A 22,772-nucleotide genomic window follows, 5' to 3' on the forward strand; every position below is an offset into this window, starting at 1 on the left:
TGGTAGCCAGTACTGTGCCTTGTGGAACACTGGTAGCCAGTACTGTGCCTTGTGGAACACTGGGAGCCAGTACTGTGCCTTGTGGAACACTGAGAGCCAGTACTGTGCCTTGTGAAACACTGGGAGCCAGTACTGTACCTTGTGGAACACTGGGAGCCAGTACTGTGCCTTGTGGAACACTGGTAGCCAGTACTGTGCCTTGTGAAACACTGGTAGCCAGTACTGTACCTTGTGGAACACTGGGAGCCAGTACTGTGCCTTGTGGAACACTGGTAGCCAGTATTGTGCCTTGTGAAACACTGGTAGCCAGTACTGTGCCTTTTGGAACACTGGTAGCCAGTACTGTGCCTTGTGGAACACTGGTTGCCAGTTCTGTACCTTTTGGAACACTGGGAGCCAATACTGTACCTTGTGGAACACTGGGAGCCAGTACTGTACCTTGTGGAACACTGGGAGCCAGTACTGTACCTTGTGGAACACTGGGAGACAGTACTGTACCTTGTAGAACACTGGGAGACAGTACTGTACCTTGTGGAACACTGGGAGCCAGTACTGTACCTCGCAGAACACTGGGAGCCAGTACTGTGCCTTTTGGAACACTGGTTGCCAGTTGTGTACCTTTTGGAACACTGGGAGCCAGTACTGTACCTTGTGGAACACTGGGAACCAGTACTGTACCTTGCAGAACACTGGGAACCAGTACTGTACCTTGCAGAACACTGGGAACCAGTACTGTACCTTGCAGAACACTGGGAACCAGTACTGTACCTTGCAGAACACTGGGAACCAGTACTGTACCTTGCAGAACACTGGGAACCAGTACTGTACCTTGCAGAACACTGGGAATCTTATCAAACAGAGGCTCTCACTATCTGTGCTCTGGGTTGAATTAAAGCGAGGGAACAGATAGAGCGAGTGTTACAGAGAACGAGTTATCACTATCAGTACATGTTACACTGGTGATGTACCTCGCAACACTGCCAGTGTTGGTATTATTGCACTCAACACTGGCAAGGTTACCTCAGGCAGCCAGCCAGGGATGGTGTGGAGGAAGTGCATAGGAGAGACAGTTAGCAGGGGACTCTGGCAGTTCTTGTTGAGGCTGTGTCCCGTAGCTGGGTTGGTGACGCACTTACCTCATACTGTGAGGTCCGTGGTTCGATCACCAGTACGGGTGTTTCTTTAAGATGCCTGTTGTTAGTGTTCACCTAGCAGTAAGTAGGTACCTGGGTGTTAAGTGACTGGTGTGGGTGGCATCCTGGGGACAAAATTAACCTAAGTTGTGGGAATAAGTAAGTAAGTAAGTAAATTTATTCAGGTATACACAAATACAGTTACATAGAATTATCATACATAGCAGCATATGTGTAGAGAACCTGGGATAACACAAAAAAGTCAGACAGAGTGACTTATTTCCATTGGAACTTTCTATATAGTATGTCATAGGTGTCAGCTATGGTCTTTATAAGTTGTATCATGTACTGCTAGAAATAAACATTATTATTATTGAGGCTATCTGCTTCTATCTAGATAAAGAGCTGTTATGTATTATTATATAGGTGTCTGAGCCAAGGTTAGTGAATCAGAAGGCTCTCTCCCCATCCTCTTAGCCCTTAGCAACGACGTGTGTACTCATCTGTCTGTGACTACAGGGGTCGAGTCACAGCTCCTGTGTGTGTTAGCAGTTTTGTTGACAAGTACCTCGTGAGGCAAGGGGAGAAGTATTAGGCTATTTTGGGGTGGAAGAGGAGGCTGCTGGGGTGGAAATGCAGGGGAGCAGGTGGGTATTGTTAGGACAGGGGTGGTAACAGCTGTGACAGGTGGGTGTAGGGGTGGGTTATTGAGGGAGTGATACAGGAAACATGTGGACTAGCTATGTCACCCCGTCCGTCCCTTATCCCAGCATTACGTCCTTCACACCAGCTACCCCTCAGGTCCCCCTGTCACCCTCCCTCACCCCTGCTACCCTTCCTTCACCCCTGTCACCCTCCCTCACCCCTGCTACCCTTCCTTCATCCCTGTCACCCTCCCTCACCCCTGCTACCCTTTCTTCACCCCTGTCGCCCTCCCTCACCCCTGCTACTCTTCCTTCACCCCTGTCACCCTCCCTCATCCCTGCTACCCTTCCTTCACCCCTGTCACCCTCCCTCATCCCTGCTACCCTTCCTTCACCCCTGTCACCCTCCCTCACCCCTGCTACCCTTCCTTCACCCCTGTCACCCTCCCTCACCCCTGCTACCCTTGCTTTACCCCTGTCACCCTCCCTCACCCCTGCTACCCTTTCTTCACCCCTGTCACCCTCCCTCACCCCTGCTACCCTTCCTTCACCCCTGTCACCCTCCCTCACCCCTGCTACCCTTCCTTCACCCCTGTCGCCCTCCCTCACCCCTGCTACTCTTCCTTCACTACTGTCACCCTCCCTCACCCCTGCTACCCTTCCTTCACCCCTGTCGCCCTCCCTCACCCCTGCTACCCTTCCTTCATCCCTGTCACCCTCCCTCACCCCTGCTACCCTTCCTTCATCCCTGTCACCCTCCCTCACCCCTGCTACCCTTCCTTCATCCCTGTCACCCTCCCTCACCCCTGCTACTCTTCCTTCACCCCTGTCACCCTCCCTCACCCCTGCTACTCTTCCTTCACCCCTGTCACCCTAACCCCTGCTACCCTTCCTTCACCCCTGTCACCCTCCCTCACCCCTGCTACCCTTCCTTCACCCCTGTCACCCTCCCTCACCCCTGCTACCCTTCTTTCACCCCTGTCACCCTCCCTCACCCCTGCTACCCTTCCTTCACCCCTGTCACCCTCCCTCACCCCTGCTACTCTTCCTTCACCCCTGTCACCCTCCCTCACCCCTGCTACCCTTCCTTCACCCCTGTCACCCTCCCTCACCCCTGCTACCCTTCCTTCATCCCTGTCACCCTCCCTCACCCCTGCTACCCTTACTTCACCCCTGTCGCCCTCCCTCACCCCTGCTACCCTTCCTTCACCCCTGTCACCCTCCCTCACCCCTGCTACCCTTCCTTCACCCCTGTCACCCTCCCTCACCCCAGCAACCCATCTTTCACCCCTGTCACCCTCCCTCACCCCTGCTACCCTTCTTTCACCCCTGTCACCCTCCCTCACCCCTGCTACCCTTCCTTCACCCCTGTCACCCTCCCTCACCCCTGCTACCCTTCCTTCACCCCTGTCACCCTCCCTCACCCCTGCTACCCTTCCTTCACCCCTGTCACCCTCCCTCACCCCTGCTACCCTTCCTTCACCCCTGTCACCCTCCCTCACCCCTGCTACTCTTCCTTCACCCCTGTCACCCTCCCTCACCCCTGCTACCCTTCCTTCACCCCTGTCACCCTCCCTCACCCCTGCTACCCTTCCTTCACCCCTGTCACCCTCCCTCACCCCTGCTACCCTTCCTTCACCCCTGTCACCCTCCCTCACCCCTGCTACCCTTCCTTCACCCCTGTCACCCTCCCTCACCCCTGTTACCCTTCCTTCACCCCTGTCTCCCTCCCTCACCCCTGCTACCCTTCCTTCACTCCTGTCACCCTCCCTCACCCCAGCTACCCTTCCTTCACCCCTGTCACCCTCCCTCACCCCTGCTACCCTTCCTTCACTCCTGTCACCCTCCCTCACCCCTGCTACCCTTCCTTCACTCCTGTCACCCTCCCTCACCCCAGCTACCCTTCCTTCACCCCTGTCACCCTCCCTCACCCCTGCTACCCTTCCTTCACTCCTGTCACCCTCCCTCACCCCTGCTACCCTTCCTTCATCCCTGTCACCCTCCCTCACCCCTGCTACCCTTCCTTCACCCCTGTCGCCCTCCCTCACCCCAGCTACCCTTCCTTCACTCCTGTCACCCTCCCTCACCCCTGCTACCCTTCCTTCACTCCTGTCACCCTCCCTCACCCCTGCTACCCTTCCTTCACCCCTGTCACCCTCCCTCACCCCAGCTACCCGTCCTTCACCCCTGTCACCCTCCCGCACCCCTGCGACCCTTCCTTCACCCCGGTCGCCCTCCCTCACCCCAGCAACCCTTCCATCACCCCTGTCGCCCTCCCTCACCCCAGCTACCCTTCCTTCACCCCTGTCACCCTCCCTCACCCCTGCTACCCTTCCTTCACCCTTGTCACCCTCCCTCACCCCTGCTACCCTTCCTTCACCCCTGTCACCCTCCCTCACCCCTGCTACCCTTCCTTCACCCCTGTCGCCCTCCCTCACCCCAGCTACCCTTCCTTCACCCTTGTCACCCTCCCTCACCCCTGCTACCCTTCCTTCACACCTGTCACCCTCCCTCACCCCTGCTACCCTTCCTTCACCCCTGTCACCCTCCCTCACCCCTGCTACCCTTCCTTCACCCCTGTCGCCCTCCCTCACCCCAGCTACCCTTCCTTCACTCCTGTCACCCTCCCTCACCCCTGCTACCCTTCCTTCACCCCTGTCACCCTCCCTCACCCCTGCTACCCTTCCTTCACCCCTGTCACCCTCCCTCACCCCTGCTACCCTTCCTTCACCCCTGTCGCCCTCCCTCACCCCAGCTACCCTTCCTTCACCCTTGTCACCCTCCCTCAACCCTGCTACCCTTCCTTCACCCCTGTCACCCTCCCTCACCCCTGCTACCCTTCCTTCACCCCTGTCACCCTCCCTCACCCCTGCTACCCTTCCTTCACCCCTGTCGCCCTCCCTCACCCCAGCTACCCTTCCTTCACTCCTGTCACCCTCCCTCACCCCTGCTACCCTTCCTTCACCCCTGTCACCCTCCCTCACCCCTGCTACCCTTCCTTCACCCCTGTCACCCTCCCTCACCCCTGCTACTCTTCCTTCACCCCTGTCCCCCTCCCTCACCCCTGCTACCCTTCCTTCACCCCTGTCACCCTCCCTCACCCCTGCTACCCTTCCTTCACTCCTGTCACCCTCCCTCACCCCTGCTACCCTTCCTTCACCCCTGTCGCCCTCCCTCACCCCAGCTACCCTTCCTTCACCCGTGTCACCCTCCCTCACCCCTGCTACCCTTCCTTCACCCTTGTCACCCTCCCTCACCCCTGCTACCCTTCCTTCACCTCTGTCACCCTCCCTCACCCCTGCTACCCTTCCTTCACCCCTGTCACCCTCCCTCACCCCTGCTACCCTTCCTTCACCCCTGTCACCCTCCCTCACCCCTGCTACCCTTCCTTCACCCCTGTCACCCTCCCTCACCCCTGCTACCCTTCCTTCACCCCTGTCACCCTCCCTCACCCCTGCTACCCTTCCTTCACCCCTGTCACCCTCCCTCACCCCTGCTACCCTTCCTTCACCCCTGTCACCCTCCCTCACCCCTGCTACCCTTCCTTCACCCCTGTCACCCTCCCTCACCCCAGCTACCCTTCCTTCACTCCTGTCACCCTCCCTCACCCCAGCTACCCTTCCTTCATCCCTGTCACCCTCCCTCACCCCTGCTACCCTTCCTTCACTCCTGTCACCCTCCCTCACCCCAGCTACCCTTCCTTCACCCCTGTCACCCTCCCTCACCCCTGCTACCCTTCCTTCATCCCTGTCACCCTCCCTCACCCCTGCTACCCTTCCTTCACTCCTGTCACCCTCCCTCACCCCTGCTACCCTTCCTTCACCCCTGTCACCCTCCCTCACCCCAGCTACCCTTCCTTCACCCTTGTCACCCTCCCTCACCCCTGCTACCCTTCCTTCACTCCTGTCACCCTCCCTCACCCCAGCTACCCTTCCTTCACCCTTGTCACCCTCCCTCACCCCTGCTACCCTTCCTTCACTCCTGTCACCCTCCCTCACCCCTGCTACCCTTCCTTCATCCCTGTCACCCTCCCTCACCCCTGCTACCCTTCCTTCACCCCTGTCACCCTCCCTCACCCCTGCTACCCTTCCTTCACCCCTGTCACCCTCCCTCACCCCTGCTACCCTTCCTTCACCCCTGTCACCCTCCCTCACCCCTGCTACCCTTCCTTCATCCCTGTCACCCTCCCTCACCCCTGCTACCCTTCCTTCATCCCTGTCACCCTCCCTCACCCCTGCTACCCTTCCTTCACCCCTGTCACCCTCCCTCACCCCTGCTACCCTTCCTTCATCCCTGTCACCCTCCCTCACCCCTGCTACCCTTCCTTCACCCCTGTCACCCTCCCTCACCCCTGCTACCCTTCCTTCATCCCTGTCACCCTCCCTCACCCCTGCTACCCTTCCTTCACCCCTGTCACCCTCCCTCACCCCTGCTACCCTTCCTTCATCCCTGTCACCCTCCCTCACCCCTGCTACCCTTCCTTCAACCCTGTCACCCTCCCTCACCCCTGCTACCCTTCCTTCATCCCTGTCACCCTCCCTCACCCCTGCTACCCTTCCTTCATCCCTGTCACCCTCCCTCACCCCTGCTACCCTTCCTTCATCCCTGTCACCCTCCCTCACCCCTGCTACCCTTCCTTCACCCTTGTCACCCTCCCTCACCCCTGCTACCCTTCCTTCATCCCTGTCACCCTCCCTCACCCCTGCTACCCTTCCTTCACTCCTGTCACCCTCCCTCACCCCTGCTACCCTTCCTTCACTCCTGTCACCCTCCCTCACCCCAGCTACCCTTCCTTCACCCCTGTCACCCTCCCTCACCCCAGCTACCCCTCACCTCCCCCTGTCACCCTCATCCCTGCTACTCTTCCTTCACCCCTGTCACCCTCCCTCACCCCAGCTACCCCACACCACCCCCTGTCACCCTCATCCCTGCTACTCTTCCTTCACCCCTGTCACCCTCCCTCACCCCAGCTACCCCTCACCTCCCCCTGTCACCCTCATCCCTGCTACTCTTCCTTCACCCCTGTCACCCTCCCTCACCCCAGCTACCCCTCACCTCCTCCTGTCACCCTCACCCCTGCTACCCTTCCTTCACCCCTGTCACCCTCCCTCACCCCTGCTACCCTTCCTTCACCCCTGTCACCCTCCCTCACCCCAGCTACCCTTCCTTCACTCCTGTCACCCTCCCTCACCTCTGCTACCCTTCATTCACCCCTGTCACCCTCACCCCAGCTACCCTTCCTTCACTCCTGTCACCCTCCCTCACCCCAGCTACCCCTCACGTCCCCTTGTCACCCTCACCCCAGCAACCCCACACGTCCCCCTGTCACCCTCACCCCAGCTACCCCTCACGTCCCCCTGTCACCCTCACCCCAGCAACCCTCAACCCCACCATCCACACTGTTTTAAAGGGATTTAAAATTTACATTTACTGTAGGAGAAGGGTGAGCCATTAAGCTATTTATTGATGTTAAGCTATTTATTGATGTTATTGATGGGGAGAGAGCATAGACACGGGCTGGATCCCACAGTCACTAAAAACAACAGACATAGCCCCACTCCACAGAGATGGCAGTAAAGCACTTGCAAAGAATTACAGATCTATAGCATTAACGTTCTATATAAACATCTTTGAGAGGGTTCTAAGAAGCAAGATCGCCATCTACTTAGATATCCATCAGTTACACAACCCAGGACTACATGGGTTTAGAGCAGGGCGCTTCTGTCGGTTCCAGCTACTGGACCACTATGATATGGTCTTGGTTGGTCGCTTCTGTCTGTTCCAGCTACTGGACCACTATGATATGGTCTTGGTTGGTTGCTTCTGTCTGTTCCAGCTACTGGACCACTATGATATGGTCTTGGTTGGTCGTTCCTGTCTGTTCCAGCTACTGGGCCACTATGATATGGTCTTGGTTGGTCGCTCCTGTCTGTTCCAGCTACTGGACCACTATGATATGGTCTTGGTTGGTTGCTCCTGCCTGTTCCAGCTACTGGACCACTATGATATGGTCTTGGTTGGTCGCTCCTGTCTGTTCCAGCTACTGGACCACTATGATATGGTCTTGATTGGTTGCTTCTGTCTGTTCCAGCTACTGGACCACTATGATATGGTCTTGGTTGGTCACTCCTGTCTGTTCCTGCTACTGGACCACTATGATATGGTCTTGGTTGGTCGCTCCTGTCTGTTCCAGCTACTGGACCACTATGATATGGTCTTGGTTGGTCACTTCTGTCTGTTCCAGCTACTGGACCACTATGATATGGTCTTGGTTGCTTCTGTCTGTTCCAGTTACTGGACCACTATGATATGGTCTTGGTTGGTCGCTCCTGTCTGTTCCAGCTACTGGACCACTATGATATGGTCTTGGTTGGTTGCTTCTGTCTGTTCCAGCTACTGGACCACTATGATATGGTCTTGGTTGGTCACTTCTGTCTGTTCCAGCTACTGGACCACTATGATATGGTCTTGGTTGCTTCTGTCTGTTCCAGTTACTGGACCACTATGATATGGTCTTGGTTGGTTGCTCCTGTTTGTTCCAGCTACTGGACCACTATGATATGGTCTTGGTTGGTTGCTTCTGTCTGTTCCAGCTACTGGACCACTATGATATGGTCTTGGTTGGTCACTTCTGTCTGTTCCAGCTACTGGACCACTATGATATGGTCTTGGTTGGTTGCTTCTGTCTGTTCCAGCTACTGGACCACTATGATATGGTCTTGGTTGGTCACTTCTGTCTGTTCCAGCTACTGGACCACTATGATATGGTCTTGGTTGGTCACTTCTGTCTGTTCCAGCTACTGGACCACTATGATATGGTCTTGGTTGGTCGCTCCTGTCTGTTCCAGCTACTGGACCACTATGATATGGTCTTGGTTGCTCCTGTTTGTTCCAGCTACTGGACCACTATGATATGGTCTTGGTTGGTTGCTCCTGTTTGTTCCAGCTACTGGACCACTATGATATGGTCTTGGTTGGTTGCTCCTGTTTGTTCCAGCTACTGGACCACTATGACAAGGTCCTGGATGCTGTAGAGGATAAACAAAATACAGATGTAGTATACACAGACTTTGCAAAAGCTTCAGACAAGTGTGACCATGGTGTAATAACACACAAAATGTGTGATTAAGGAATAATAGGAAAAGTTGGTAGATGGATCTATAACTTCCTGACAAATAGAACACAAAGAGTAATAGTAAACAGAGTAAAGTCCCAGACAACCATGGTAAAAAGCTCTGTTCCACAAGGCACAGTACTCACTCCCATCCTGTTCCTCATCCTCATATCTGACATAGAGATGTCAGCCACAGCACCGTGTCTTCCTTTGTGGATGATACCAGAATTTGCATGACAGTGTCTTCCATTGCAGACACTGCAAGACTCCAGGCGGACATCAACCAAATCTTTTAATGGTCCTCAGAAAACAATATGAAGTTCAATGATGAAAAATTTCGATAACTCCACTATGAAAATCAAGGAGTATAAAACAAGTTCTAACCATACAATAAAGCGAAAAACTAATGTGAGGGACCTGGGAGTGATAATGTCAGAAGATCTCATTTTCAAACACCACAACAGTGTATCTGCCACATCTGCTAGGAAAATGATAGTATGGATAATGAGAACCTTCAAAACTAGGGATGCCAAGCCCGTGATGACACTCTTCAACTTACTTGTTATCTTTAGGCTGAAATACTGCTCTACACTAACTGCCCCCTTCAAGGCTGGCGAAATTGCTGACCTGGAGAATATAGAGAACTTTCACTGCATATAAAAGTACAATAGAGCACCTAAATTACTGGGAAAGATTGAAGTCTCTTGATTTGTATTCCCTGGAATGCAGGCGAGAAAGATACATGATAATATACACTTGGAAAATCCTAGAGGGATTAGTACCAAATTTGAGCAGGTTCTATGAAAGCAAAAGACTGGGCAGGAGATGCAACATTCCCCCAGTGAAAAGCAGAGGTGCCATGAGCACACTGAGAGACAACACAATAAGTGTCTGGGGCCCAAGACTGTTCAACTGCATCCCAGCATACATAAGGGGGATTACCAATAGACCCCTGGTTGTCTTCAAGACCCCTGGTGGTCTTCAAGAACCCTGGTTGTCTTCATGACCCCTAGTTGTCTTCAAGACCCCTGGTTGTCTTCAAGACCCCTGGTGGTCTTCAAGACCCCTGGTTGTCTTCATGACCCCTGGTTGTCAAGACCCCTGGTTGTCTTCATGACCCTTGGTGGTCTTCAAGACCCCTGGTTGTCTTCATGACCCCTGGTTGTCTTCAAGACCCCTGGTTGTCTTCATGACCCCTGGTTGTCTTCATGACCCCTGGTGGTCTTCAAGACCCCTGGTTGTCTTCATGACCCCTGGTTGTCTTCATGACCCCTGGTGGTCTTCAAGACCCCTGGTGGTCTTCAAGACCCCTGGTTGTCTTTAAGACCCCTGGTTGTCTTCATGACCCCTGGTTGTCTTCATGACCCCTGGTGGTCTTCAAGACCCCTGGTGGTCTTCAAGACCCCTGGTTGCCTTTAAGACCCCTGGTTGTCTTCAAGACCCCTGGTTGTCTTCATGACCCCTGGTTGTCTTCATGACCCCTGGTGGTCTTCAAGACCCCTGGTTGTCTTTAAGACCCCTGGTTGTCTTCATGACCCCTGGTCTTCAAGACCCCTGGTGGTCTTCAAGACCCCTGGTTGTCTTTAAGACCCCTGGTTGTCTTCATGACCCCTGGTAGTCTTCATGACCCCTGGTGGTCTTCAAGACCCCTGGTGGTCTTCAAGACCCCTGGTTGTCTTTAAGACCCCTGGTTGTCTTCAAGAGGGAGCTGGCCAGACACACAAAGTCAGTACCTGACCAGCCAGGCTGTGGTTCCTACATTGGTTTACATGCAGCCAGCAGTAACAACCTGGTTGATCACTCCCTGATCCAGCACCAGGCCTGGTCATGGACCGTGCCACGGGGACGCTGACCCCCAGAACACCCTCCAGGTATACACAGAACCCTGTTAATATGGCAGTTGCTAGTACACAAAACACTATTAAATTAGGCATATGTTTAACACTTGGGTATGTTATTGTGGGAACGTGTCGCCACACAATGTCTTCATCAGTCATATATAGAGAATACTGGAGAATTGAAGGTGTTTGAGGGGACTGATAACCTCAAACTCCAAGTCTTAACCATTCTTCTCTGTATTGAACTGAAGACGGCACTCCCTGGCGAAACGTTCCCACGATGTCTGATTCTCCAGCAGACACCTGCAGCCTCACTCTTCCCTGGCTTGCTATCACAGCTTGCCAGTTATTGATTTCTTATTGCAAATTGCATAATAATGTGTGTGGGGGGAGGGGGTCTTCCCAGTAGTTTGTACTTCCTGTTATTAGTTAATGGGGTTTGAAGACTATCGAGTATATGGTGTATAGGTTTTTTTTTTTTTTAGACAGATCAGTTTTATACGCTAGGAGTTGTTATTCTGCCTCAACTCATTTCTGACCTAACCTAACCTAACCTAACCTAACCTAACCTAACCTAACCTAATCTAATCTAATCTAATCTAATCTAACCTAATCTAACCTAACCTAACCTAACCTAACCCAACCTATACTACCACCTCCCAGGATGCCACCTACACCAGTCAACTAATACCCAGGTACCTACTTACTGCTATTTGAACATGGACAGCAGGTGTAAGGAAACACGCCCAACGCTTCCATCCACCCAGATATTGAATCCCGGACCCCTACTGTGTGAGCTTAAACACTACCAGTTGAGCCACGAGCGGTGATAATTGCAGGGGAGGGCTATTACTTCTCCGTCAACAGTTACCATGGGTACCCACGGTAACTACCCTTCATGGCTACTGTCCCCAGTCACGTAATATTCTGCACTACCAATGTAATTTGCTTAGTAAGTTGGTTTAGGCAGAGGTACACCTAAATACAGTTACCATACCTAAGAATGTAAGAAAGGTGCACTGCAGCAGGCCTACTGGCCTATGGTAGGCAGGTCCTAGTCCCCTACTGGCCCATGGTAAGCAGGTCCAAGTCATTGGCCCATGGTAGGCAGGGCCTAGTCCCCTACTGGCCCATGGTAGGCAGGTCCTAGTCCCCTACTGGCCCATGGAAGGAAAGTCCTAATCATCTACTGGCCCATGCTGGGCAGGTCCATATCACCTACTGTCCCATGGTAGGTAGGTCCTAGTCACCTACTGGCCAATGATAGGCAGGTCCTAGTCCCCTACTGGCCCATGCTAGGCAGGTCCTAGTCCCCTACTGGTCCATGGTAGGAAGATCCAAGTCAACTACTGGTCCATGTTAGGCAGGTCCATATCACCTACTGGCCCATGCTAGGCAGGTCCCACTCATGTATTTGTCTACATAGTGCAAAATACCCTTCAGAATAGCCCCAAAAAGTCAGACAAAGTGACTTTGGTGCCCAGTCTCTAGACCCACCATATGCCTCTTCAGTATTTTGACTACCACCCACACCATGGATATCAGATGAATAATTAAGATATTAAACAAGCTTTGGCTTCCTATAATATAATAATAATATTAAAATCTGTTATTGCCTTACTAATCTTAAGTTTATATTAAGTTTTTCTGAAATGCTCTGCATACAAAGGGGCTTTTGGCATGTACACCCACCTATTATATTCCTTTGTACAACTATGTACCATATCAAAATAAATATTATTATTATTATTATTATTTTTATTATTATTATTATTATTATTATTATTATTATTACTGTTATAAAGTGTCATCTATGGTATATGAATGGTATACAGTATCGACAAGATGAAAATTAGACACACGTTCAACATCTGGGTATCTTTATTGTAGACGTTTCGCCATCCAGTGGCTTTATCAATACAGATTCCAGGACATAACTGGAAGACAGTAGAACTATATACAAAAGATGGGGTAATCAGTCCCTCAGCCTTGGAGGCTGAGGGACTGATTACCTTAAGACTAAGTCTTTGGGGTTGATGGATTGATTACCTAGTCGTTATATCACTACTGCTGCTTCTTCTATAAATGACTGAAGAAGCCTACTGGTGCAGTACTAAAAGGTGATCCAACCTCGCAGCATTGCACTGTAAATAGAATTATCGCACTTGTCACTCCCCACTTGCATCTGACACTTCCCAGTGGTACACAGCTTATTATAGTCATTGGCAAAGTGGGGGTTGAAACTACCTAGTAATCTACACTGGCCCTTGTACCCAAATAAAATGGATAGTAATAGTAATATCAATAATGTCCCTTGAAGACTATCCTCTGGCTTCACTCTCAACCTGATTGTCACCCTTAAGGAAATTATACAGAGAGTGTTTTGGGGGGTCAATGCCCCTGTGGCACGGTCCATGACCAGGCTTGGTGGTGGATCAGGGACCGATCAACCAGGTTGTTACTTCTGGCCGCACGTAAACCAGCATAGGTACCACAGCTCGGCTGGTCAGGTTCTGACAATGTGTCTGTCCAGCTCCTCCTTGAAGACAACCAGGGGTCTTGAAGACAACCAGGGGTCTTGAAGACAACCAGAAGTCTTGAAGATAGCCAGGGGTCATGAAGACAACCAGGGGTCATGAAGACAACCAGGGGTCTTGAAGACAACCAGAGGTCTTGAAGACAACCAGAAGTCTTGAAGATAGCCAGGGGTCATGAAGTCAACTAGGGGTCATGAAGACAACCAGGGGTCTTGAAGGCAGCCAGGGGCCTTGAAGACAACTAGAGGACTATTGGTAATCCCCCTTATATATGCTTGGGCTCCTGACAATTATTGTGTTGTCATTAGGACATGTTTCCTTAAGATACCTGTTGTCACTGTTTACCTAGCAGTAAGTAGGTACCTGGGTGTTAGGTGAGTGGTGTGGGTGGCATCCTGAGGACAAAATTAACCTAAGTTGTGGGAAATGCTCTACATAACCAGGGACTTTCTATATAGTATGTCATTGGTGTCAGCTATGGTCTGTATAAGTTGTATCATGTACTGCTAGAAATAAACATTATTATTATTATTATTATTATTGAGTTATTTTTGACATTTCGAAAATTTAATTTTGAGTCTTGTTGCAGTTGTTTGACCGGGAGAGCTGCACATACACCTATCTTCTGGCTGATGATGTCAGTAAGGAGGCTGTTCTTATTGATCCTGTCATTGAACTGGCAGAGAGAGATGCACAGTTGGTCCGCGAATTAGGATTAGATCTAAAATACGTCAGTAAGTAATCCTTTCTAAATTTCAATTTGGAATATTAGACATTTCTAGTTGCACAAATAACCCGCACATAGAAGAGAGGAGCTTACGACGACGTTTCGGTCCGAGTTGGACCATTTACAAAGTCACACAGTGTGACTTTGTAAATGGTCCAAGTAGGACTGAAACGTCATCGTAAGCTCCTCTCTTGTATGTGCGGGTTATTTGTGTATCATTCCAGTCACAGTATTGTACAGTTTTTTTTTTATTTATAGTTGTTTTATGTAGATGACATTGGTGTAGATTCAAGTGCCTCAGTAACTTTGGAAGTTTGATAAAAAATACTGATGCTAGAGCACTCTTACACGTTGAGAATCTTCTGTATTGTGTATAATATCATTAATATATCATTACTATACAAGATACAGAAGGTCCCCAATGTGTTTGTAAGCCGAGGACTTGCTGTAGTTTAACACTGTTCCAGTCTCAATATATATAGTTATGGAATAAGATCACAGTAAGCAGGTGATATCAGAATATGCAGAACAACCACTGTGAAAAAATAGTGAAATTCCAAACGCTTTTGTGACTTCTTACATTGTGAAGGAACTACAGTAATGTGAGCAGTCACATTCACAGTGCTTGTTCTGCATATATAGTTATATATATATATACTATATATATACAGTGGACCCCCGGCTTACGATATTATTTCATTCCAGAAGTCTGTTCAGGTGCCATTACTGAACGAATTTGGTCTCATAAGGAATATTGTGAATTAGATTAGTCCATTTCAGACCCCCAAACATACATGTACAAACGCACTTACATAAATACACTTACATAATTGGCCGCATTGGAAGCTGATCGTAAAGCGGGGGTCCACTGTATATCAATTACTTTAAAGATTAAAGATTCTTTATTTCAGCACGATACAATGTTTGTACAAAGGTGAATGACATTTCGGTGTACATGCAGAAAGCCCCTTAATACGCAGAGTATATCAGGCAAACTTAAGACATACTTAACATTAATGAGGCAGTGACTAATTGAGTGCTTATATATATATACATTGTCTTAAGTGGTCATAAAAATAAAATTAGTAGTTACATGGCTGTAAGAGAAGTGAATATCCTACCAGTACATGCTATATGACTTTTATTAAGTTTAATTGTTTTAAGAATTATAATTACAGTGGACCCCCAGTTAACAATATTTTTTCATTCCAGAAGTATGTTCAGGTGCCAGTACTGACCGAATTTGTTCCCATAAGGAATATTGTGAAGCAGATTAGTCCATTTCAAACCCCCAGACATACACGTACAAATGCACTTACATAAATACATTTACATAATTGGTAGCATTGGGAGGTGATCATTAAGTGGGGGTCCACTGTATAGGTGGTGAGGATTACATGTATAATATACTGTATATATTTTAGTTTGACAATTTTTTCTTTTTTTGTGTACAAAAGTTACCGAGCAATTTTTACGAGAATTTATTGATTTGTTTACAGTGAACACCCACGTTCATGCTGACCATATCACTGGCACCGGTCTGCTGAAGAAGCTTGTTCCTGGGTGCAAGTCACTCTTATCCAAGGTAATTAAAGATAATAATATCTTTATTTCTACAAGTACATGTACAAGGTACACAGACCGTAGCTGATATCAACGACATACTACTATATAGAAAGCCACTTGTTATGCTGAGCATTTCGGGAAAATTAGGTCAGTTTTGTCCCAGGATGTGACCCACACCAGTCCACTAACACCCAGAATGTGACCCACACCAGTCCACTAACACCCAGGATGTGACCCACACCAGTCCACTAACACCCAGGATGTGACCCACACCAGTCCACTAACAACCAGGATGTGACCCACACTAGTCCACTAACACCCAGGATGTGACCCACACCAGTCCACTAACACCCAAGCACCCATATTACTGATGGGTGATCATGGACAGCAGGTGTCTTATGGAAACACGTCCCTGATGTTTTCCAGCCGTACCAGAGATTCGATCTCCGGACCTCAGCGTATGAGCTGAGTGTGCTAGCGATCAAGCTGTGGGACACCGACAGCAGGTTAGGTTCTAGACTACTCTAGGGCACCACTTATGCAGCAGGTTAGGTTCCAGGCTATTGTAGGGCCTGTGGCCTGGTAGCAGAAGCTCTCGCTTCACATGCTGAGGGGTCTGGGTTCCTGGCTGGGTGGAAACATTGGGCATGTTTCCTTACACTGGTTGTGTATGTTCCCCATCACTTATATGGGTACCTGGGTGTTAGTGGACTGGTGTGGGTTGCATCCTGGGACAAAACTGACCTAATTTGTGGGAAATGCTCTGCATAACAAGGGACTTTCTATGTAGTAGTAATATGTCACTGATGTCAGCTATGGTCTGTATACCTTGTACATGTACTTGTATACCTTGTACATGTACTGGTATACCTTGTACATGTACTTGTATACCTTGTACATGTACTGGTATACCTTGTACATGTACTTGTATACCTTGTACATGTACTTGTATACCTTGTACATGTACTTGTACACCTTGTACATGTACTTGTATACCTTGTACATGTACTTGTACACCTTGTACATGTACTTGTATACCTTGTACATGTACTGGTAGAAATAACGATATTATTATATTATTATTAATGAAGGGTTGGAGGGAGGGGGTAAAGGAGGTTTTGTGTGCGAAGGGCTTGGACTTCCAGCAGGCATGCGTGAGCGTGTTTGATAGGAGTGAATGGAGACAAATGGTTTTTAATACTTGACGTGCTGTTGGAGTGTGAGCAAAGTAACATTTATGAAGGGATTCAGGGAAACCGGCAGGCCGGACTTGAGTCCTGGAGATGGGAAGTACAGTGCCTGCACTCTGAAGGAGGGGTGTTAATGTTGCAGTTTAAAAACTGTAGTGTAAAGCACCCTTCTGGCAAGACAGTGATGGAGTGAATGATGGTGAAAGTTTTTCTTTTTCGGGCCACCCTGCCTTGGTGGGAATCGGCCGGTGTGATAATAAAAAATAATATTAATGAATCACTACATATTATACAATTTGGTTATACAATTGATTGTATAATGTGTCACTAAACAAACAGTTTGGTTGATAATCTCTAATCTTTAATAATACGTAGCACCAATTTCTTTTCTAACTTAAAAAATAATGAAAACTTTATGCAAACTTGTTGTGTCACTTTATTTTTGTACCATTACCGTAACAAAATTTATTTTATTAAATTTTTACAGGAGTCGGGAGGCGTGGCAGATGTGCATGTTGAACACGGTGAAACAGTCAGTTTTGGGGACCAAGAACTGGAGGTTCGTAGAACACCTGGACACACAAATGGCGAGTCAGTTTGTACCCACAATATTTTTCTATTTTTTTTTTCTGAGTGCAATTCATTTGTAACATTAACAGACACCAGTTTAATAGATTTTGGATTTAATGGAAAAATTCCATGGCCAGACAATGTCTGGAGCTAATGGACAAACACTATAAATTCAGAATTGTTCGTTATTTTTCTGGTTATGGGAAAACAAGCTTATAATACTTCTTGGTGTTACATCATCCCTACCTTAGACTTCTGAGGCAAATACGTACATACTTTTCCTTAGAGATTTCTTATAAGAGAGGAACTTCCATGTTGGGATATATAATTGCAATTCTTGCAACCTGTGTGCTGATCAATTTTTGCAACCTGTGCTGATCAGTTCTTGCAACCTGTGTGTAGAGCAGTAATTGCTTCTTGCAATCTGTGTGTTGATCATTTCTTTCAGCCTGTGTGTTAATCAATTCTTTCAGCCTATGTGCTGATAATACATACTTTCACCCAGTATTGACCCTGTCTTTGTCTATCATTCCTTCTTCTCATATACTTAGTTTCATTCTTAATAGATCAATAATTACCTTTTTTTATTGAATTACTAAATACCTCTAATATTTTAAGCACTGTGTATTCTTATATGCAATAAGATCACAGTAAACAGGTGATATCACAATATGCAGAATAACTGTTATGAAAAATAGTGAAATTCCAAGCGCTTTTGTGATTACCCACATCAAGGAAATGTAATGTGAGAAATTGCTAAAGCGTTTGGAATTTCACTATTTTTCACAGTGGTTGTTCTGCTTATTCTTATATACAGTGGTACCTCGGGATACGAACTTAAGTCGTTCCAGAAGGCTGTTCGAGTACAGATGCCGAACAAATTTGTTCCCATAAGGAATAATGTAAATTAGATTAATTAGTTTCAGATCCCTAAAAATACACTTACAAAAGCACTTGCATAAATACACTTACATAATTTTTTGAGTTTTGAGCTGTTCGTATCCCAAGGTACCACAGAATTTGTAATCATAATTTATGAACTTTCAATGAACACTCTTATATAGGTTGCGTAACATACGTGAACCACGCACAGAAACTTGCGTTCACTGGTGATGCCTTACTGATACGAGGCTGCGGACGCACGGACTTCCAGGAAGGTTCCTCCGAAGTCTTGTACGATTCCGTACACTCTCAGATCTTCACTCTTCCTGATGACTACTTGCTCTATCCAGCACATGATTACACAGGTAAACTTTTTTATACGCCCTACACAAATCTGTAAATCTTAAATTTGATGTTAACTGGTTGATCAGACCCTGATCCACCACGAGGCCTGGTCTCAGACTGGGCCACGAGGGCGTTGACCACCAAAACCCTCTCCAGGTATATCCCAGGTATGATTATTTTTAAATGTAAACTTTAAGTATATTGGATTAATAAGGGGAGATTAACCAAGTCTCGGTTAAGTCAAAATAATGCTTAAAATTATCAGAAAAAAGTACTAAATTACTCTACTGTGTAACTAATATAGTACTGTACTAGCAATTTACTAATATAAATGCTACTGCAATAAATATTGAGCATCAAGGATAATGCTGAAGTAAAATATTATTATTATTATTATTATTATAAGAGTACAATTTACACAGCGGATTTTGTCTATTTCAGGAGTCTATTTTATTGAGGTCCCTTACATCAAGCATTTACTGTACCATACAATAAGCATATGTATACAGTACACTACTTATATTACATGCTTTTTCCTGTTTAATTATAATTAATCATTTTAATACCACACACCTTGAAATAATTTTATTTTTTAAATGGTGGAGGCAGAAATATTTACAGGTGTTTCAGTCATTACATTAATTCCAAAAAGTCATTCTATATATTTTTTAAATATCTTTAATTTGCAATACAGTGATTATTTCCTTGTGTTGCAGGACACTGTGACAACCGTTGCAGAGGACAAAGATTGCAATCCATGACTTAACAAAGTCTAAAAAAGAATTCATTAATAAAAAACATTCTTTATATCTTTTAAATCTTTTTAATTTGCAATTCATTGATTATATTATTTGCTTATGTTGCAGGACACTCTGTAACAACCGTTGCAGAAGAGAAAGATTGCAATCCACGACTTACAAAGTCCAAGGAAGAATTTATTGATATCATGGCAAACCTTGGTCTGCCTTACCCTGACAAAATTGGTAAGATAATATATGGCTTCATGTATTATATTCCTAAATATTTTCTTTTAGGACAGCCAGTATATACATACTGTATACCCACTGTATACATGATGATGTGTTTTACTGGTTAACTGGACTTGAGTCCTGGAGGTGGGAAGTACAGTGGAACCTCAAATATCGAACTTTCTTCGGTCCAGAAGTCTGTTCGAGTGCCTTTACCGAATGAATTTATTCCCATCAGGAATAATGTAAATTAGATTAGTCCATTTCAGACCCTTAAAAATACACTTATAAAAGCACTTGCAAAAATACACTTACATAATTGGTTGTGTTGGGAGCAGTTCAATTTTTGAGGTTCCACTGTACAATGCCTGCACTCTAAAGGAGGGTTGTGGGGATATTTGCTGTTTGGAGGAACATCAGATGTCCCACCAAACAGCAAATATCCCACACACATATCTTACTTCTTTCTTTCAACGCACCAGCCATATCCCACCAAGGCAGGGCGGCCCAAAAAGAAAAACAAAAGTTTCTCTTTTTAAATTTAGTAATGTATACAGGAGAAGGGGTTACTAGCCCCTTACTCCCGGCATTTTAGTCGCCTCTTACAACACGCATGGCTTACAGAGGAAGAATTCTGTTCCACTTCCCCATGGAGATCTTCTTTCTTTCAACACACCGGCCGTATCCCACCGAGGCGGGGTGGCACAAAAGGAAAAACGAAAGTTTCTCCTTTTACATTTAGTAATATATACAGGAGAAGAGGTTACTAGCCCCTTGCTCCCGGCATTTTAGTTGCCTCTTACAACACGCATGGCTTACGGAGGAAGAATTCTGTTCCACTTCCCCATGGAGATAAGAGAAAATAAACAACAAGAACAAGAACTAGTAAGAAAATATTAGAAAACCCAGAGGGGTGTGTATATATATGCTTGTACATGTATGTGTAGTGTGACCTAAGTGTAAGTAGAAGTAGCAAGACGTACCTGAAATCTTGCATGTTTATGAGACAGAAAAAAGGACACCAGCAATCCTACCATCATGTAAAACAATTACAGGTTCTTGTTTTACCTGTACCTAAATAAACTTAATTATTTTCTTGCCTCCTACCATGCTTACTTTGTATTTTCCCTTTATAAATCTCTTGTAATACACATTCACCTCACTTTTAATATGTACAATTACATGTATTCCAAACCATACTACAGGTGGGGTTAGAACCCACAATCATAGAGTCACAAAACTCCAGACCGACGTAGCGCTCTGGAGTTTTGCGACTGTGATCGCGGGTTTTAACCCCACCCATGGTATGGTTTGTTGGCAGTCATGTCATTATGATTTCATGAGTCACATACAAATATTGCCATAGGGAACAAGGGGCTAGTAACCCCTTCTCTTGTATAAATTCCTAAATTTAAAAAGAAAAGCTTTCGCTTTTCTTTTTAAGTTACCCTTTCTTGGTGGTATACAGTGGACCCCCGCTTAACGATCACCTCCAGATGCGACCAATTATGTAAGTGTATTTATGTAAGTGCGTTTGTACGTGTATGTTTGGGGGTCTGAAATGGACTAATCTACTTCACAATATTCCTTATGGGAAAAAATTCGGTCAGTACTGGCACCTGAACATACTTCTGGAATGAAAAAAGTTCGTTAACCGGGGGTCCACTGTATATGGCCAAATCTTTAAAATTAAAGATAATGCCATGATTCTTCTATCATCTTCTGTTTTATTCCTACAGATGAAGCGCTGCCTGCTAATAAAGTCTGTGGATTGTATAATCTTCCTGACAATCTGGCTGCCAAGTTTGAAGCAGAGTAGTTGTAGTTGTCACAATATCTCTATACATTGTGGTAAATGTTGAGTGTATTGGTATCAGCCTAAAATTTAGTGTTGGCTGCTTTTGACGATATCAGTATCAGTAGTTGTTAACTAATTTTGATGGTATCAGTATTGGTATCACACTACCTTTGAGACAGGTATTGATATCGGAATTGGAAAAAATTAGCGTATTGTTCTTTTCCTAATTCACACAAATATTTGGCATTAAGTAGAAATAAGAATCAGTGATATTACACAGTACACAAATACCCCGCACATAGGAGAAAGAAACTATACAACGACGTTTCGGTTCGACTACATTCCATCTTCTTCCTTCCTGTGTCCCTTCCCTGTCCTCCTATATGTATTGGCTCCCTCACCTTCATGCATTAGAGTGACTTGTAAATGGTGAAAGCTGAACCAAAATGTCGTCATATAGTTTTTTCCTCCTATGTGCGAGTTATTGTTCCAGTCCCTCTATAGTGCTCTTGTGTTTTTTAACCCTTAAACTGTCCAAACGTAAATATACGTTTGCATGCGTAGCGCTCCAAACATAGATCTACTTTTTTTTACATAAGAAACAATGTAAAATTGAACATAGATCTACATTCGGAGTGCTACGCGAGCAAACATAGGTCTACGTTTGGACAGTTTAAGGGTTAATGAGTGATATTGATGGGTATAGTGCACAGTATATTATAATCATAACTAAATGCTTAAGCCATAGAGGGAGTGTACAGTATAAACCCACACTGTGAACACTGTCATAACTGCCTCACCTGGCTACACTGCATGCCAGACTCACTTCTTAAACATGACTACACTGCTAAGAATTATTTTTTGTGTGTACACATATATTTACATATCTATGATAGTATGTCAGTATCTTTGATAGTTTTATTATTATTGTTATTACAAATCAAAATTTAGCTTTAAGCCCACAAGGGTCATACAGCAGTATCCTTGATAGCATATACAATTATAGTTAAAACTCTTTAGCATTTCTATAAAAGAAATATATTTTCTTGTATTCAATACTATAGTAAACTTGCTGCATTTTACTGTATCTTATTTACTCCTAAATCCTGTATGTAAAAATTCTCTTTTTTTTTTTTTTTTGTTACAGGGTTTAACAAGGTTAGCGTAAGGGTTCCTAGCGTTATTTACAAGCTTAGAGTTGTTACCTACATCAGCTTATTTAAAAGCTTGTAGCCTCTGTTATTTTATAGGATATTGGCTGTTTGGAGTGTCACCTAAACTGTCGTATCCGAGCACCTCTGCAAAAACAGTGATTATGTGTGAATGTTGGTGAAAGTGGTGAATGTTGGTGAAAGTGGTGAATGATGGTGCAAGTGTTGAATGATGGTGAAAGTGTTAAATGATGGTGCAAGTGTTAAATGATGGTGCAAGTGTTAAATGATGGTGCAAGTGTTAAATGA

The 22,772-nt window shown here is 46.5% G+C and overlaps 2 protein-coding genes and 1 long non-coding RNA gene across 7 annotated transcripts in view; 1 reads left to right on the plus strand and 2 right to left on the minus strand.

Moving 5' to 3' along the window:
* The window catches only part of mlt (tubulin folding cofactor E like protein mlt), a 76,274-nt gene extending 75,298 nt beyond the window's left edge, over positions 1-976 (minus strand). The window contains exon 1 of one of the 3 annotated variants that reach the window (XM_053799820.2): positions 829-976. The gene's annotated coding sequence lies outside the window, so the exon portion shown is untranslated. Of the gene's footprint in view, positions 1-678; positions 799-828 lie in introns of those variants that run through there. The other 2 variants (XM_070079573.1, XM_070079572.1) reach the window with 2 other exon arrangements.
* Positions 1-21,239, minus strand: part of LOC138851104 (uncharacterized) — a 105,833-nt gene extending 84,594 nt beyond the window's left edge. The window contains exon 1 of the long non-coding RNA XR_011390987.1: positions 20,981-21,239. This is a non-coding gene — a long non-coding RNA (uncharacterized lncRNA). The remainder of the gene's footprint in view (positions 1-20,980) is intronic.
* Positions 1-22,392, plus strand: part of LOC128704675 (persulfide dioxygenase ETHE1, mitochondrial-like) — a 49,605-nt gene extending 27,213 nt beyond the window's left edge. For 2 of the 3 annotated variants that reach the window (XM_053799824.2, XM_070079574.1), the window contains exons 2-7: positions 13,856-14,000; positions 15,493-15,578; positions 17,237-17,336; positions 18,384-18,566; positions 19,413-19,529; positions 21,254-22,392. In XM_053799824.2, the coding sequence (XP_053655799.2) occupies positions 13,856-14,000; positions 15,493-15,578; positions 17,237-17,336; positions 18,384-18,566; positions 19,413-19,529; positions 21,254-21,333 (711 nt within the window). In that variant the 3' untranslated portion in view covers positions 21,334-22,392. Of the gene's footprint in view, positions 1-1,172; positions 1,215-13,855; positions 14,001-15,492; positions 15,579-17,236; positions 17,337-18,383; positions 18,567-19,412; positions 19,530-21,253 lie in introns of those variants that run through there. The other variant, XM_070079575.1, reaches the window with a different exon arrangement.
* Positions 22,393-22,772: the final 380 nt, after the last annotated feature.

The sequence above is a fragment of the Cherax quadricarinatus genome, chromosome 100, assembly GCF_038502225.1.
Source record: "Cherax quadricarinatus isolate ZL_2023a chromosome 100, ASM3850222v1, whole genome shotgun sequence".
NCBI classification, from domain to species: Eukaryota; Metazoa; Arthropoda; class Malacostraca; order Decapoda; family Parastacidae; genus Cherax; species Cherax quadricarinatus.